At 45.3% G+C, this 15,750-nt stretch overlaps 1 protein-coding gene across 3 annotated transcripts in view; it reads left to right on the forward strand.

The window, feature by feature from the left end:
- Positions 1–15,750, forward strand: part of LRRCC1 (leucine rich repeat and coiled-coil centrosomal protein 1) — a 1,358,299-nt gene that overhangs the window by 485,569 nt on the left and 856,980 nt on the right. For all 3 annotated transcript variants that reach the window (XR_011278636.1, XM_069621288.1, XM_069621287.1), the window contains exon 11: positions 10,312–10,451. Coding sequence is in view for 2 of the 3 variants with exons in the window: in XM_069621288.1 (XP_069477389.1) it covers positions 10,312–10,451 (140 nt within the window). In the remaining variant the exon portion in view is untranslated. The remainder of the gene's footprint in view (positions 1–10,311; positions 10,452–15,750) is intronic.

The raw sequence follows: 15,750 nt of genomic DNA on the forward strand, positions 1-15,750 counted from the left end.
CGTTTGGCATCTCAAAGAGGGTCCCCAGCATAAAAGGTGTCCTGCTGGCAGGACAATGTGTGCTGAGCAATTCCTTATCTTTTGTGAACGTGAGAGGTGTCCCACTCCCAGGACAATGCCCCAAGCAGCTCTAGGCAGCAGAGGGGCACTCGTGTTGCTCTGTGTAAACAGAGCATTAGAATGTGAGCCATTAGGCGCTGATGGGAGGGAGGGAGAGGGAGGACTATTAGCAGGGACTTTTGTCGCTTTAGAAATGTGAATCGGAGAGAGTGATAAGTGTAATTTTTTTAAAAAATATTTTTTATTTTAAAACCAAACAAAACACTCTACCACTGCTTCAATATGTAAAAAGCATCATTAGACCATCACATTTCCATTAAAACTCCCCAACTTCCCCCCTCCCCCCTTGAACTAGAGCCGGTTCTTACATGTCGTTTGCAGGAGCATTATCGGGTAGCACAATAGTTAAGCGCTCATCATCCGAGTCCTCTGTTCCGTTGTTACCCTGGTGATGGTTTGCCATAGAGGCCACCAATTGCCGCCAGGCCAGCAGGGGCCCTACTTCCTCCTCGCCCCCCCTAGAGACCGCTTCAAATCAGACCACTGATTCGGCTTCCGCCCATTTTAGGAGGTCCGCCCACCATAGCTCCACCTTAGGCCTGTGGTCCGCCTTCCAGCCCATGACGATTCTGCGCTTGGCCAAAACGTAAGCAAAGTCCTTCATTTTGCTTATATGTTTTGTGTCGGGGTCTAGGGAAGAACCCGAGCGTGCATGACCAGGCTGATTCCACGTCCAGCCCCACTCCCCCTCCAGTCAGTTTAACCTCATCCCAGAACCTGTGCACCTCCGGGAAAGCCCAAAACATGTGTAACAGCCCCGCATCCACCTCCCCACATCTGGGGCATTGCTGCGTGGCCGGTCCCCTACACTTCGCAATTTTCCCGGGAGTCAGGTAAGCCCTGAGGGTAACGTACAATTGAAGTTGTTGAAACCTTGCGTTCCGGGAAACATTTTTATGGTACCTCTGGGCCCATTCCCATTGACCATCTGTCATGGGTCCCCCCACCTCCTCTTCCCAATCTTGTCTCAGTTGGAGCAACTCCTTCCCTGCCCTTGCTCGCAGGAGCTTGTATATCCTCGATATTTCGTGCCCGCCCTCCGATACATCATACATAGTTTCCAAGGAGGCGTCAGGATCCTCCGCTAGCACCGTCTCGGACCATCTTTCTCTAGTCTTTTTCACCAGCCTAGCGTAGGTAATATACTGGCCACCATGCACCCCCGTCTCTTCTTGCAATCTCTGAAAGTCCAATGCCTCCCCTTCCTGCCATATGTCCCCGAGAGTGGCCAGACCCACCTGTTCCCAGCATCTACGGACCGATTCAAGTAGTTGAGAATCGCTACCGCACAGCGCCGCCAAAGGGGCCTGCTGGGAGTACGGCTCCGAGTCCCCCCCAATCTTCCATGTCCTGTGCCAGATCGCCCAGCCTCAGTAGCCGCCCCCTGCCCACCAGTTTGTCTCTACGCAGCCACACCACCTCCTTCAGAAAGTACGGGGCCGAGTCTCCACGCAGGAGCCTAGCTTCCGCCGAGTCTTCATCCGAAAGCCACCTGGCCACATACAGCAGCTGCCCCGCCAGGTAATAGAGTTCAAAATTTGGCAGGCCTATACCCCCCCTTGTCACATGGGTTCTGGAGCTTCCACAGAGCCACCCTGTTCCTTGAGTTACCCCACACGAAACCCCTACACACGCTATGAAGTTTCACAAATAGGCTCCTAGGTATCAAAAACGGGACATTCACTAAAAAAAAACAAGAGTCTAGGCAGGACCACCATCTTGAGCAAGGCCGCTCTTCCCATCATGGTCAAGGGCAATCTAGACCAAAATACCATGCTGTTCTTGATCCCCTCTATCGCTTTTTCCGTGTTATGCTTGTGTTCCGCCTCGACCCTGTGGTAAATATTTATTCCCAAATACCTAAATGTCTCGGTCTGCCATGGTATTGGCAGGACTGGCAGCCTCTGTACTGGTACCTTCCTACATCTGCCCAACGGAAACAGACTAGACTTTCTAGGGTTCACCGATATGCCCGAAAGGGTGGCGTACTGTTCCATTACCTCCAACACATACTGCAGATTTTCGAGTGATGAGTGTAATTAATGTTGCATGCTTTATGTTAGGTGCACTTTGAATGCAGGTTGGGAGAATACAACTAAAGCCATATTCTTATTGCTCAACTTATTTCTATGACATTGTATGAAGCATATAGTTTACCATGAAAGGCTAGTTTATTATGTAATGTGGTTAACTTCCAAGGTATTGCTATAAATAAAGTATTATTTAAGCACATGAAATGTGAAGCAAAACCTTAAGAAATCCATATAACCGCTAAACCTGGGAAGATGTCCTCAGTTGCTTAAATTGTCCACATCCCGGTGTGTGATCCAGGGCAAATCATTTAATTGGACTGTGTTTTATCTACATCTCTGTAAGTGATTCTGATTCACTTCATAGCTTATGCTTATATATCATGCTATTATTTAAAAAAGCCCAGTGACTATACTGTTGCTCCATATTTAATAATCATGCAATTTAGATATGCTGCACCACAAAGCTATTTGCCACCTGGTTTACTTATGGCAACTTATTCTAAAGTAATTTCCATGGTGCCTCCAAGTATCAAAGGTGATGCTCCTTGCAATGTCCTTTTCTGTGAAGTCACTTCTGTTGGTGCAATCTGTATGCAAATATGGAGGTTTGCATGCGTTTTGCCCCAGAGCCCTCTGTAGATGAGTTTCCTGCATCTGTAATGATCATGCAGTTTTTCATTATGTGTTAAAATGCCATCTGCCACTAATGTTACAAAAAAAATAGATTGGGGTAGGGTGGCCAGTTTGGGGGCGTGAATTAGACCGCATGGAATTGTGCGCACTGCATTTGGGGGGGAAAGTAACAGAACTTTTTTTGTGTCTCCCCACCACCACTCTTGCACGCTAGATACTGTTCTGCCGAGGACAGCCCCCAGGTTCACATAGGGTCAAAGACTGTGTGTGACAGAGCAGAAAGCACACTGTGCACACAGAGCAGAATCCGTTTGGAAAACATTGATCACCGAGCCCCCAGCTTCGCGGGCTCTGTAATGTAAACTGCTCTGAGAGAGCACAATGTGCACACATCAGTACATTATCTAGCCCGCAAAGCTGGGGGCTCGGTGATCATTGCCTTTCCCAAACAGATTGTGGTATTTATAGTCGAAGATGGCTTGAAAAGTAGACAAATCATAGTAAGATAGGCACACAAATATATACATCCTTATATTTATATATTTGTGTGTGTACCTTACTATGGTTTGTGTACTTTTCAAACTGCCAGCTCTGCCCCCTCTGAACTCAGCCCCTCCTCCAAACTACGCCCTCATGCTGGGCCTTGTGGGAGCCCCCTTCACAATTTTTCCATTTCCACCACTTAGACTTTACACATTGATTCAATAAATATTCAGAGATTTGAGACCTATAATCACACTTATTCGTGTTTTGGTAATTTCCTTCATCCAGAGCGCTCCCTTTCGCTCTCCCATCTTCGCCACCCACCCGCGGGTGCATATCCCTGGCCTCCACACCCTTTCCTTACTCTGCAACTAAGGCTCAGTCAGTAAAGTTTTCCTTTCAACACCTAATTTAAGCATACAGCAGTCCCCTGATCACAATAATATAAGTGGCTATTCACCCATTATCCTACATAAATATAAGACGGCTTAATCAGTTGTACAACCTTAACAATTCAAACGCGAAGTTAACGTCCTATCATTACGGTACACCGTAATGATATGATGTTAACGTAATGTTTACATCTTAAGAGAAAAGGCCACACTGGAGAAGAGAATCCCTATTTCAAATGGATTGTGTCTTCCCACGTATTCCTCATCTTAGATATATCGTTACCTTCAGCTTTGTGCTTCAGAAAAAAAGGTACTCCACCAGAAGGCGCTCTGTTTGAGTCCGCGACGTCAATGTCCCTCGGCGATATCCGTCGAGCATCAACGTCATCCGCAGTATAAATGTCTTGAGCCGCGCCTGTTAGCCTCAGTTCCGTTTTTCCGATAGCTTTCCCTTCGTACCAAGAAAACGGCACTTCAGTTCTCATAATAGGTCTTCGTCATTGAACCCTTCTACGCCTAAAACTGGCTTCAAGAAATGTCAGAAATGCAAAAAGAAGATGTCTATAAAAGATCCCCATTGAAATTGCCTCTGGTGCCTCTGCCCGACTATCGGATAGACGAGTGTGGATCCTGTCAGTCAATGACTGATAAAGCGATAAAGGAATGTAGAGGTAAACTAGCAGTGGGGGAAGAATTCTCAAAGTCTTCTTTGGGAGGAAAGAAAGGCTCGGCTGTGTCTAGTGAAAGACGTCATAAATCTAAGATATCAAGGTCGAGGAGTAGATCTAGGAAGACTTCTTCTTCAAAAAAGTCGAAGAAAAGGCAACACCGGTCTCCCTCTTCCTCTTCTTCGACGTCTTCAGTGGAGGTTATCACCTGCCCTTCCAAACATGATTCTCCAAAGAAGTGGGAGGCCTTCAGAAACTCAGTGTTAAAAATCTTTGAGAATGCGGCCCAGACCCCTTCAAACAAGTCTATTGAAAGCCATGCACCTGCTCATGCTAAAAGGAAGATCTAAAACAAAAAGATCTGATGAAAAATCATCGAAGGCATCGTCGAGGGGATCCTCCCCGACGCCTCACAAGAAACGCCTACCAATGCAAAAACCAGAGGCAAAACTCGATAAAATGGCATTGGATACTCATCCGCCATTAAAATCGTCATCAAAGGTTTCCTCAAAGCTTTTCTCGAAGACGTCTGAGTCCAAGGTGTCGACAAGCCACTCGAAGACTCTTAAGTCGAGTACTTCTTCGATGGTGTCGAAGGTTCCTTCAACGGCGTCAATAACTACTCTGACGATATCGAAGGCTCCTTCGACTGTATCGAAGCCTTTACTGTTAACGTTGACGCCATTGTCGACGTCTTCGTTTATTCCCATTACTAAATCGACTGCTGTGTCGAAGGTAAGGTCTATGCACCGGAGAAGATTTTCCATCCGGAAAATAGGCAGGATTTTTTCAAATCCATGTCCTCCGTTTATGAGGAGAAATCCTCAGAGGAGGAGGATATTTCACCCGCTGGTATAAAGTTTGGGACAAGGGAAGTACCTGTGGAGTTAATTGACCCTCATCCAAAAATGGCAGACCTGTATGGGTGCTTGCAAACTGCAAGTGGGCTGTACACATCTCCAGAGTATGAATTTGAAAAACCTGACCCTGCTGATCATGCAGATGCAGGATACAGGAGATTAATGAATAGAGTAACAGAAATTCCCCAGCTTACCAAGAGGATGATATGACAGACATCCTTTCGGGAGGACCTCAACAAGACCCAGTACTTCCTTTTCACATAGCTTTGCAAAGGAAGGTGAATGCTGCATGGGAAAACGCTGAGCCAGTTCCTGCAGTGAATAAAAAAATTCACATCTAAATACAGGCCATCTTCTTCAGACCCTGAATATTTAAGAAAACATCCATCACCTGAAAGTCTAGTGGTTCAGACAGCCACGTCTACTAGGAATGCAGCATACCCTACAATTCCCCCAGACCGGGATAATAAAAAAAATTGACGCATGGTCCTGTAAGATTTTTTCTTCGGGTAGCATGGCATTGAAATCTAAAAATGTAACTTGCACCCTTGCAAGATTTACATACACCCTGTGGGACTGTATGACAGCGGCAGCTGAACATATCCCTGATGGTGAGCAACGGGAAGGTTTCCTAGCCATAGTTAAGGATGGAAATGAGGCTATGGGGAAATGCCTCCCATCATGTTTGGACACTGCTGACAGTATCAGCAGGTCCATGGCATCTAGTACGGTGCTACGCAGATTTGTGTGGCTGAGAAAGTCAGGTTTTGCACCGGATGTGCAGGCCAGACTTCTCAATATGCCATTTGACGGTTTGAGGTTGGTCGGCAGCAAGGCGGATGTAAGTTTGGAGAAGCTGCAGACCTCTAAAGCGGCAGCAAAGTCTTAGTGTTACAATTCGACAACCTCAACAACACCCGTACACAGGCTAATCTTCCTGGAGGGGTCGTCCCTTTCGATTTTATTCCTCATTTGGAAAAGGAAGGGTAGAGGCCAGTCAAAAAAGACAAAGGAAATTTCCTCTGGGCCAGGAAAAGGTGCTAGATCTGCCCCAGCAGCAGCAACTGTCCCATCAGCCGCTACTGCAGCTGCTGCAAAGCCACTCTGAGGTTTTGCCCCACAAGACCCCGGTGGGAGGCAGAATCTCTCAACATCTGGAAGAATGGCGGGGCATTACTTCAGATGCTTGGGCACTGGAAACAGTATCCTAAGGTTACTGCCTTCCTTTTCAAAAGAAACCTCAGAATCACCATCTGGGATACAACTGTGCCAAAATTCCAGAACCGCTCCTGTTGCAGGAAATGTTTTCTCTGCTAGAGAAAGGTGCAATAGAACATGTACCTGTAGCGGAGAGGCACAAGGGTTGGTACTCCCCATATTTTCTCCTCCCAAAGAAGGACGGAGGATTGAGACCCATCCTGGACTTAAGAAACTTGAACAAGTTCCTCAGGAAGGACAAGTTCAAGATGGTTACCATTTCTCAGATCCTTCAGGCTCTCCAACTCCAGGACTGGTTGGTATCATTGGACCTTCAGGATGCTTACTTTCATGTGCCAATCCATCTCAAGCACAGAGGTTCGCGATTGGCAACTCTTATGATCAGTTTTGTGTTCTTCCATTAGGGTAGACCTCTGCCCCGAGAGTTTTCACCAAGTTGGTGGCGTTAGTGGCAGCGAGTCTCAGGAGAGGGGGAATTCACGTTTACCTCTACCTGGACGATTGGTTAATCGGGGCACGTTCTCCAGAACAAGCCCAGGAACATCTAAGCAAGACCTGCCACTTCCTACACAGACTGGACCTCTCTCTGAATTTCAAGAAGTCAAATATACTACCATCACAAAAACTCCAATTTATCGGAGCAGTTCTGGATACCTTCTCGGGCAAAGCCTCGCCTCCCGAAGAGAGCTCACCACATTCTGCAGATGGTAACAAAGTTCCAGAATGCCCAGCATCTGCCGGCCTTTGATTTTCTAAGGTTGATCTGTTTTATGGCATCCTGCATTTTTCGGGTGCCAGAGGACAGATTGAGGATGAGCGCCCTAAAGTGGGCCCTCAGGACTCAATGGTCCCAGTTTTCAGGGGCAATGTCAGATATTTTGCAAGTCCCGACCAGAGTGGCACAGGATCTGCGATGGTGGGCTTGCATCGAACATATCCTCAAAGGAGAATCTTTTTGGCAACCATGGCCGGAGATAACGGTAGTGACGGACGCCTCACTCACGGGGTGGGAAGCCTACACCAACAAACTGACAATCAGCGGTCGTTGGTCTCCATCAGAGTAAAACTGCACATCAATCCTTTGGAGCTAAGGGCAATCAGACTAGTGCTGAAGGCCTTCCTGTCATCTGTACAGGGAAATAACGTCCTGATAATGACTGACAACAGTGGCCATGTACTATCTGAACAAGAGAGGAGGAGTAGGGTCACTACCACTGTGCAGAGAAGCAATGCAGCTCTGGTTCTCGGCAATACAGGAAGGAATCTCTCACAGCAATTCATCTAGCCGGAGAGCAGAACACCGCTGTGGATGCTCTGAGCAGGCAGAGCACAGTATCCCACGAATAGGAACTAGCTCAGGAAGCCCTGAGATCTTCTACCTTTGGGGAACCCCGCAAGTGGATCTGTTCGCGACCGGTGCCAACCCGGAAGTGCGAACTGTGCTGCTCAAGGGAATTTCCCCAAGAGGACCTCTCAGATACGCGTTCATGGTGGACTGGAAATTTCCACTTCTGTACGTGTTTCCTCCAGGCCCTGTGATTCCTCAAGTAATCAGGAGGTTGAGAACGTTTGTGAAATCCATGATCCTAATTGCCCCGGATTGGGCCAGGAGAACGTGGTACCTGGACCTTCTGGACATGTCCATCTGCCCTCCAATACGTCTTCCACAAAGAGAGGACCTTCTCCCGCGAGAAGAGGGTCGCGTTCTCCATTCAGAGGTCAAGACACTCAGCCTTCATACATGGTTTCTGACAGGCTAAAATACAAGGATTGGGACCTTCCGGATGACGTAATGGAGATTTTGCTTTCGGCCAGAAGGCCAGCAACTAAATCTCTGTACCCGTGTTGTTGGATCAAATTCAGTAACTGGTGCAGAGATAAGAATGTGGACCCTTTTCAATGTAATATTCCTACAATGTTGTCTTTTCTCTTACATTTGGCCAATTTGGGGCTCCAAGTTGGCACGATTAAGGGTTATTTGGCAGCGCTATACATTTTTAAGTGCTCCTCAGAGATGGAATCTTATTTCAAGATGCCCTTAATTGTACAATTCTTAAAAGGGCTTACTAATGTGTTTCCTCCTATACCCTTTCAAGTACCTGTGTGGGATCTAAATTTAGTGTTAAAATTTCTCACTTGTATTCCATTTGAGCCATTACATTCTTGCCCGTTAAGGCTCCTAACTCTAAAAATTATACTACTTGTGGCAATTACTTCAGCCCACAGGGTGAGTGAGTTGCAGGCACTTTCTAGCAAACTTCCTCACACCATCTTTCACAAAGATAAAGTTATTCTAAAGGTTAAACCCTCTTTTCTACCGAAAACTGTTTCAGATTTTCACCTGTCACAAAGGATAACATTACCTGCATTTTATCCTCCTCAAGCAAGTAAGGAGGAAGAATTACACAGATTAGTAGACCCTAGGAGAGCTCTTAGTTTCTATATATCGAGAATGGATACATTTCGTCAGTGTGACCAGCTTTTTGTGGGATATACTGGCCGTAAATTAGGGCTGGCAGTGACAAAACAAACATTGTCCAGATGGATCATTTTAGCTATAACTGAATGTTATAGATTGGCTGGGAAAGATCCTCCAGATGGGCTGAGAGCTCATTCAACCAGGGGCATGGCGACTTCAACAGCTCTTCACAGAGGTGTCCCGATATAAGATATATGTGCAGCAGCCACATGGTCATCCATGCACACATTTGTAAAACACTACTCCCTTGACTCAACTTCTTCACAGGGAGGTCTCTTTGCAAAATCAGTACTTCATTCTGTATATTATTAATATTCATGGTACTCCCTCCTATTAAAACTGCTTTGGGAGCCTATCTAAGATGAGGAATACGTGGGAGGACACAATCCATTCAAAGAATAAGTTACTTACCAACTGTAACATTCTTTCAATTTGATGTTCCTCCCACGCATTCCTCATCAACCCTCCCAGCCAACTCCACAGTACAGTTTGTGTTTTACACTCAAAGTTCCTTTAAAGCTTTTGGTCAAAGGGACATGCCTTATCTGATAATCATTGACTACAATATATGAAAAAACAGAACTGAGGCCAACGGGCGCGGCTCGAGCCATTTATACTGTGGATGACGTTGACGCTCAACAGATACCGCTGAGGGACATCGACGCAGAGCGCCCTCTGGTGGATATTCTTTTTTTTCCAAAGCAGCAAAGCTGAAGGTAAGGATATTTCTAAGATGAGGAATACGTCGGAGGAGCATCCAATCGAAAGAACGTTACAGTTGGTAAGTAACTTGTTCTTCTCCACTCCTCGAAGGGCTCCCTGTCATGTTTTAATACTTATGTTTCTTCATTCTGATGGGATAAATTATATCCACAAACATTATCCAATATGTTTCAACCAGTCGCAGCTCTCTACCTGTTTCCAGGCCCCTTTAACCTCTACAGGGATTTTGAATTTGCTTGTCACATGTTACCTTAAATGTGAGGCAGTTCCTTGCCTCATATAAATATCTGTATTTTCTGCTGCTTCCAATCAAGATTTTTGCAGTGCGTTTGTTAGTTTTTTAGTTATTAGTTCCATGCTTTTTAATATTTAAAATCGAATTATTCAAATGTAGTTTTCACACTGCCACAACTGAGCTTTCATTGTTCGGTGACCTTTACCGTTAAAGGCTTGCACATTTATTTTCTTTGACTAGGTTTCAGTGCATCTTAAACAAATGTCAAAAATCATCTTTTCCATGGAGCTTTCTGTGTGAAGGGATTCTGCGTCACTGGTGCAGTTTTATTATTTTGTCAAGAAGAGACATGTTTTATCACAGTATAGTAGCTAGTAACTGAAAGATACTTTGAAAAAGCTACCACACTCGCTTTAAAGAAAATGTGCTTAATTGTTTTTAATTCCCCATGCGCCTATTTCTTATAGATGAAACAAATCCATGAGGCTGAACTTAAAACCACAGCTGCTCACCGGGAAGTTGATTTACTTAGAGTGTCTGTCCGTCAACAGAAAGAGAAGGTACAGCAGCTTCATGAGCTTCTTACATCTAGGGAGCAGGCACACAGGTATGCATTGGCAACTATGTGAATACAATACCATGTTTTCTGTACTGTAGCTTTCCATAGTTTACAGATGGTGGGAAGTAGTCAATTGTGTCTTGGTTTGCATAGAATCCATCAAACACAAATGCATGGGGCAAGGGTCTGCATGATGTGTTTGTCTACAATCCCCAGGATCCCTTACCTTTTACTATGCTGGATAGGGCTTAGGTTGATGGTGTTCAAACATTCAGACTACCCAAATGTTGCAGACTCCCGAATTCAGCAACGATATGTCTGATCCATAGTAATATGACTAGAATGTTGCACTATTTTTTTGTGTTGAGACATTTGACAGTATGATGATGTAGTATGAAGAAATGTATTTTGACTTTTGGCATGGTGGGTAAAGAGAACTAGTCTACTGTTGGGCTTTGTTTCCTTTTGTAGATGAAGCACAATCCATCTGCCCTCCTGGGTTACATTGTGTTCCAAACGCTATCCGCATAGAGCCCCATGCATCGAAGGAAGGATGTTCTTTTTGTAGTTTTCCTTCAGTAGACCTCAATGCTACCCACCAGCTTTTGGTCATAGTCGAAACCCTGTCCTGACCTTTGGAGGTAGGTAAAGCCTTTTTGCTTTACTTTCTTTACTTCACCCAAGTCTTTTAGAGGCACTTGCCAGCCCATATGGCTAACGGTGCAGGGGGACCCTTTACCCTTTCCGAGATTCCTTTGTTGTTTTAATTTAGCAGTCATCACCTTAGTTAAATGTTCCAGGGGTACTTTGTATCCCTTTTCATTTTTCTTAGTAATACTTTTGGTTGCATTTTAGGGGCACTTTTATGCTTTTTTCCACATAATCCCATTTTAAGTACCATATACTCAAAAGGGCTGTGACACATGCGTTTCCCCTTTCCTTTGGCCATCTTGTCCTTTGGCCTTCGTCCTGCTTTCTCAGTTCAGAAAACACCACATATGGTAAGCTTAGGCTTCAGTTTCTCAGGAAAAGGTGCAGGGTGTGCATCCTCCCTAGATGTGGGGGTTGGTACCGTCTTATACCAATCCACATCCCAACCCAGAGGATGCCCATTGCTGAGCAGATATGAGTCAAGAAGCTGTCCTTGATTGTACAGCCTGTGCCAGTTTGAATGGTGCTGGTGTTTGCCATGGTGAGCTTGGGTAGCCTGCAGCTCAAATTTGGGGTAAAAGGTGGAGTCTTGTAGTCGTTCCGCTCAGTGGTCAAAGTGGGCGGGGGTGGTTGGGAGCAGTGCGCCTCTACTTTTTTAAAATTATGTTTTACTGTTCATATACTTTTATCTTTAAAAGAAACTGTTTCGTAATGGCTTCGTTTTAAGAAGTTGAAACTTGCACTTCTGTGCACTACACTGAACGTTCCCTTAAACGTGTTTGTTTGCGGGTTTGGATTGCGCGTGGTAGTGGCACAGCGATGGAGTTTGTGGGCATCTGGTGCATAATAAGTGCAGGCCAGCAGGGAACATAGTTCCATTACTTGTTTTCGTACACGGGTTACCCTGATCATCATTTGGAGCCAAGACCACTACAAAGAGTAACAAGCCTGCTGACGACTCGAAGACTGCTGCTGAAGATAACATGTTTTCCCCCCCAGTCAAGTCTTGGTGAAGCCCTACCTCTCTGCATCAATACATGAAAGACCCTCATTAGTGTGTCGACCCTTGGGGTGGTGGGACCAACCAGTCTTGACCCCTGCACAAAGATCCTGCCTTCAGAAGTGTTCATGGCATCTCCTGTGCATCGATCACTATTTCGAGTTGCACCTTGAAACTCTGCAGGCTGTCGACTTGGGGCATAAGACCTGTCCTCTTCCAATTGCTGCTGTCCTGCATTAACAGGAGCTGTGTTTACTTAGTCACCATGAGTGTCATGTGACAAATCCTATGGAGTCCTCACAAAAACCCTACCTAAAGTCTCTTCCCAGGTGGCCAGGGCAATTCAGATTCTTCCTTATCCTAACCCTCAGGGTGGTATTACCTGGTATTACCTGGTATTACCTTGGAGGATCGCCTGGAACGGGAAGGTCCCCAGAGGAATACGAGGACTCTGTTGGGTGAGATACAGTATTTGTCTCCCTTAGACAAAGAGATGTCGGTGATACAAGAATATGTAATAGCTTGTTGTCGGAGTGAGATTTCTTGTTCTAAAGATATTCATCCTGGGGTTTGTGAAACCTCTCCCAATCACATATGTATCAGACATAAAGCTCCCCCTCATAAAGTTGCCTACATCTATAATGGTGAGAAGAGAATGGTAGCCAACAAGAGGAAGTAGGGTGTGGAGAACTGAACATTACCATCCTAGGTTCTGATCAAACTAGCGCTTTTTTTATTCCAAAACCATCATTGACTCATTTTAAATTTCCTCATGAAAACTGGGTTAATAAAAGTGGTGAAGCAAATCCATGTAAACCTAATGAATGGAGAGAAATAGCTAATTCTAACATTGGGGACTTCAAGTCCCCCAATGCCCGAACTACTGGGACGAGGAAGAGGGAGATTGATGCATTAGACTGCAAAGGGCAGTCTAAAGAGTTCAGTGGCCCACGCCCGAGAGGTATTAGGGAGTATTAAGGACCCCCTCAGGTGCAGGCAAAGAAGCAGAGGGTAGAGTGACTCCATGTTGCAGTAGCCGCAGAAGCTGAGGGATAACAGATATCGGAGCCGCTGTTGACTGGGAAGCAGATGCCTGTTTCGCAAGGGTCTCTACCCTTAAGCACCTTGTATATAGCGATTGGCTGGCAGGGAGCATTATTGCAGAAGGCTTTCCCCAGAGAATCTCAGGTGCAGAGGATACAAGGCGAGAAGAATGATTTTCCCAAATTGAAGTGTGCTTCACTGGCAGACCAGCATCAGAGTGCTTCTGGAGCAAGGAGCGCTCCTCTCCCAACCTGCGCGCGGGGGCACAGGTAGCAGAAGGCTGCAACCTACCTTGTAGCGGGAAGCCGAGAAAGCAGAAAACACACAGGCGGCGGAGCAAGCAGACACGTGTGCAGCACCCGGTGAGTTCACTAGTTGAATGTGACCCCGGAACACTCCGTAGTCGCCCGCTAGCCTGTGGATACAATTTCGAATACCAAACTAATGTAAAGAAGTGGAAAAGGCAGACTGGGAATAACTTTGCATACCAAACTGATGGTTACCAGATAAAGTGGCTGAATAAGAACATTGGGGTCGATTGTAATTCAAAAGGTGACATAAACCAGCATTGCCAAAGCCAAGAGAGTGCAATAGTAAGAGTTATTAACAACAACCAATATTGCCACAACCAAAAAAGGGCAATTAAGAAGCAGAACAATTGTGAACTATTGTCAGCGAGGAAGAGACAATAGTTGAAAAAGGTGCAAACAAGCATTCAAGAGAATCAAGAGAGCACCTATTGGGCGCACCTTGCATTCAAACAAATATACTTTTTTGGCTCAACCTTGCATCTCCTTGAAGAGAATTGGAGAGTCCAGCTTTGATTCATGAGCCCCCATTACTTGGAATGCCCTGCCTCTTTTTCCATCAATAGCACAATTAAAAAATAAGTTTGAAAACATTTCTTTTTGGCAAAAGAGCTGATGATTAGTGACTCTCATTGATGCCCATGCCTTTTCATGTTCTTTGTTGTATGATTTTGTGAGCGCTCTGAGGCCTATATACAAATTCTATGGAATAGTATTGAATTGTCTGAACCAAAGAGGAGCAAGACTGTTAATTGCTCCTCTTTGGTTCAGACAATTCGAATGTTTTCCCACTCCTGCATCAACTAAACACATTCTCTGTGTTTAGTTGATGCAGGAGTGGGAAAACAAAAGTGTCAGAGGAGCTGCTCTCCCGATAGTCGGTATGCAAGAGGAGCAAAGCGTAATCTGCCCTACAGGTGGCCGTCTCAAAGGGGAACAAACAAAATCTATGTGTTTTCAGTTTTCCTAGAAGAAGTATCCCAAATTGAAGTTGTTGATAATGATGTTGTGAAAATCAAAAGACTTTGGTGTGGCAGAAGATCTGCTCTCCTGATAGTCAGTATGCAGGAGGGGAGGAGCTAAGTCTGTGTTGTGTGTGCCATAAACAGCACCAATGCGGTTCATATCTTCTCTGAAGAAGTGTTTATAATTGAAGTTGTTGGAAGTCAAAGACTTTACAAAGGGGTTGAAAGCAAGCTTGACCCCAGACGTACTTGCAGTAATAGTAGTAGTTTCTTTGGTCCTGCCAGGCAAGTATACCTGGGTAGGGACCTTTCAGTGGTAAACCTGGCAGATGAGTGGACCAGCTAAAAGATATTGAAATACTGTGGTGAGGTTAAAGACTGTGGAGAAGAAGTAGTGGCAATGCCATTACATGATATTAATCATTGTTGAATCATCCTGACACATCATTTCTATTGCAATTTAAGGAACCGTGGAAGTGTTTTGATCATGGAGAAGTTGTATTGAACTTGCTATTTCTGTTGGAAGTGTTGGGAAGCTCCATTTAGAGATGTTGTTGAGCAAGAAGAATATTGTTGGCAGAACTTTGATTTAAAACAGAACGTTCCTATTTGAATTGTGGATACAAATTCCTACTTTGTATCTGGGGAAGGGAACATTACCCAGGTCACAAAGAGAAACAGTTATTGAGTATATGTTTGACATAACTTTGATTTTGTTCTATTGTGAATTGCCATATATTCCTTTCATTTGTTTTATTGTATGTATAAGTGTGAGGGATGGATTCCTTTTGTTAGTGTTACGCTCACCTGGTCTCTGCAGGCGCATTGGGGCAAGGTTGCAGTCCTCCCTGGAACTGGCTCCCCTGGGTCATATAGTCTCACCTGTTTAATTATGATGGCGAGCTCTCCGTCCTGCTTCTCACTGCAGGGGCACTTTTAGATAGACCTATTTTCTTCACTGGTCCATGTGCGTGGCAGCCCAGACGGGCTGTGGCTGAACCACTTCAAAGGTAAGTATCCTTCGATAATGATTGTCCGTATTCTTTTGTAATGTCTTTTTCCTTGATTGTCTGTATCTCTTGCAATGTCTTTCCTTCTCCCTAATAGGTGATGTTGGGCCCAGCAGAATTGCGGTGCAAGAAGCGAGCCCCAGTGGAGCACAGGGGAGTTCACGATGTCTTAGTAGGTGGTAAGTTTGGTTCTTAGGTTAAGCGCAAGGATTGGTTTGCGTGCAACCTTAGTGTAATGTCTTTATAGTTTTTCTAACCTTGTTTGTCCTTTTCTCTTGCCGGGATGGCCTGGCGAAGTCCGACTGGAATGCTGTTATCCGAAGATCTGCCAGTGGTTGAAGGATGACTGGATCCGCGAGGATGCTGTCC

The sequence above is a fragment of the Ambystoma mexicanum genome, chromosome 5q, assembly GCF_040938575.1.
Source record: "Ambystoma mexicanum isolate Mex_15411 chromosome 5q, UKY_AmexF1_1, whole genome shotgun sequence".
In the NCBI taxonomy this organism is placed as follows: domain Eukaryota; kingdom Metazoa; phylum Chordata; class Amphibia; order Caudata; family Ambystomatidae; genus Ambystoma; species Ambystoma mexicanum.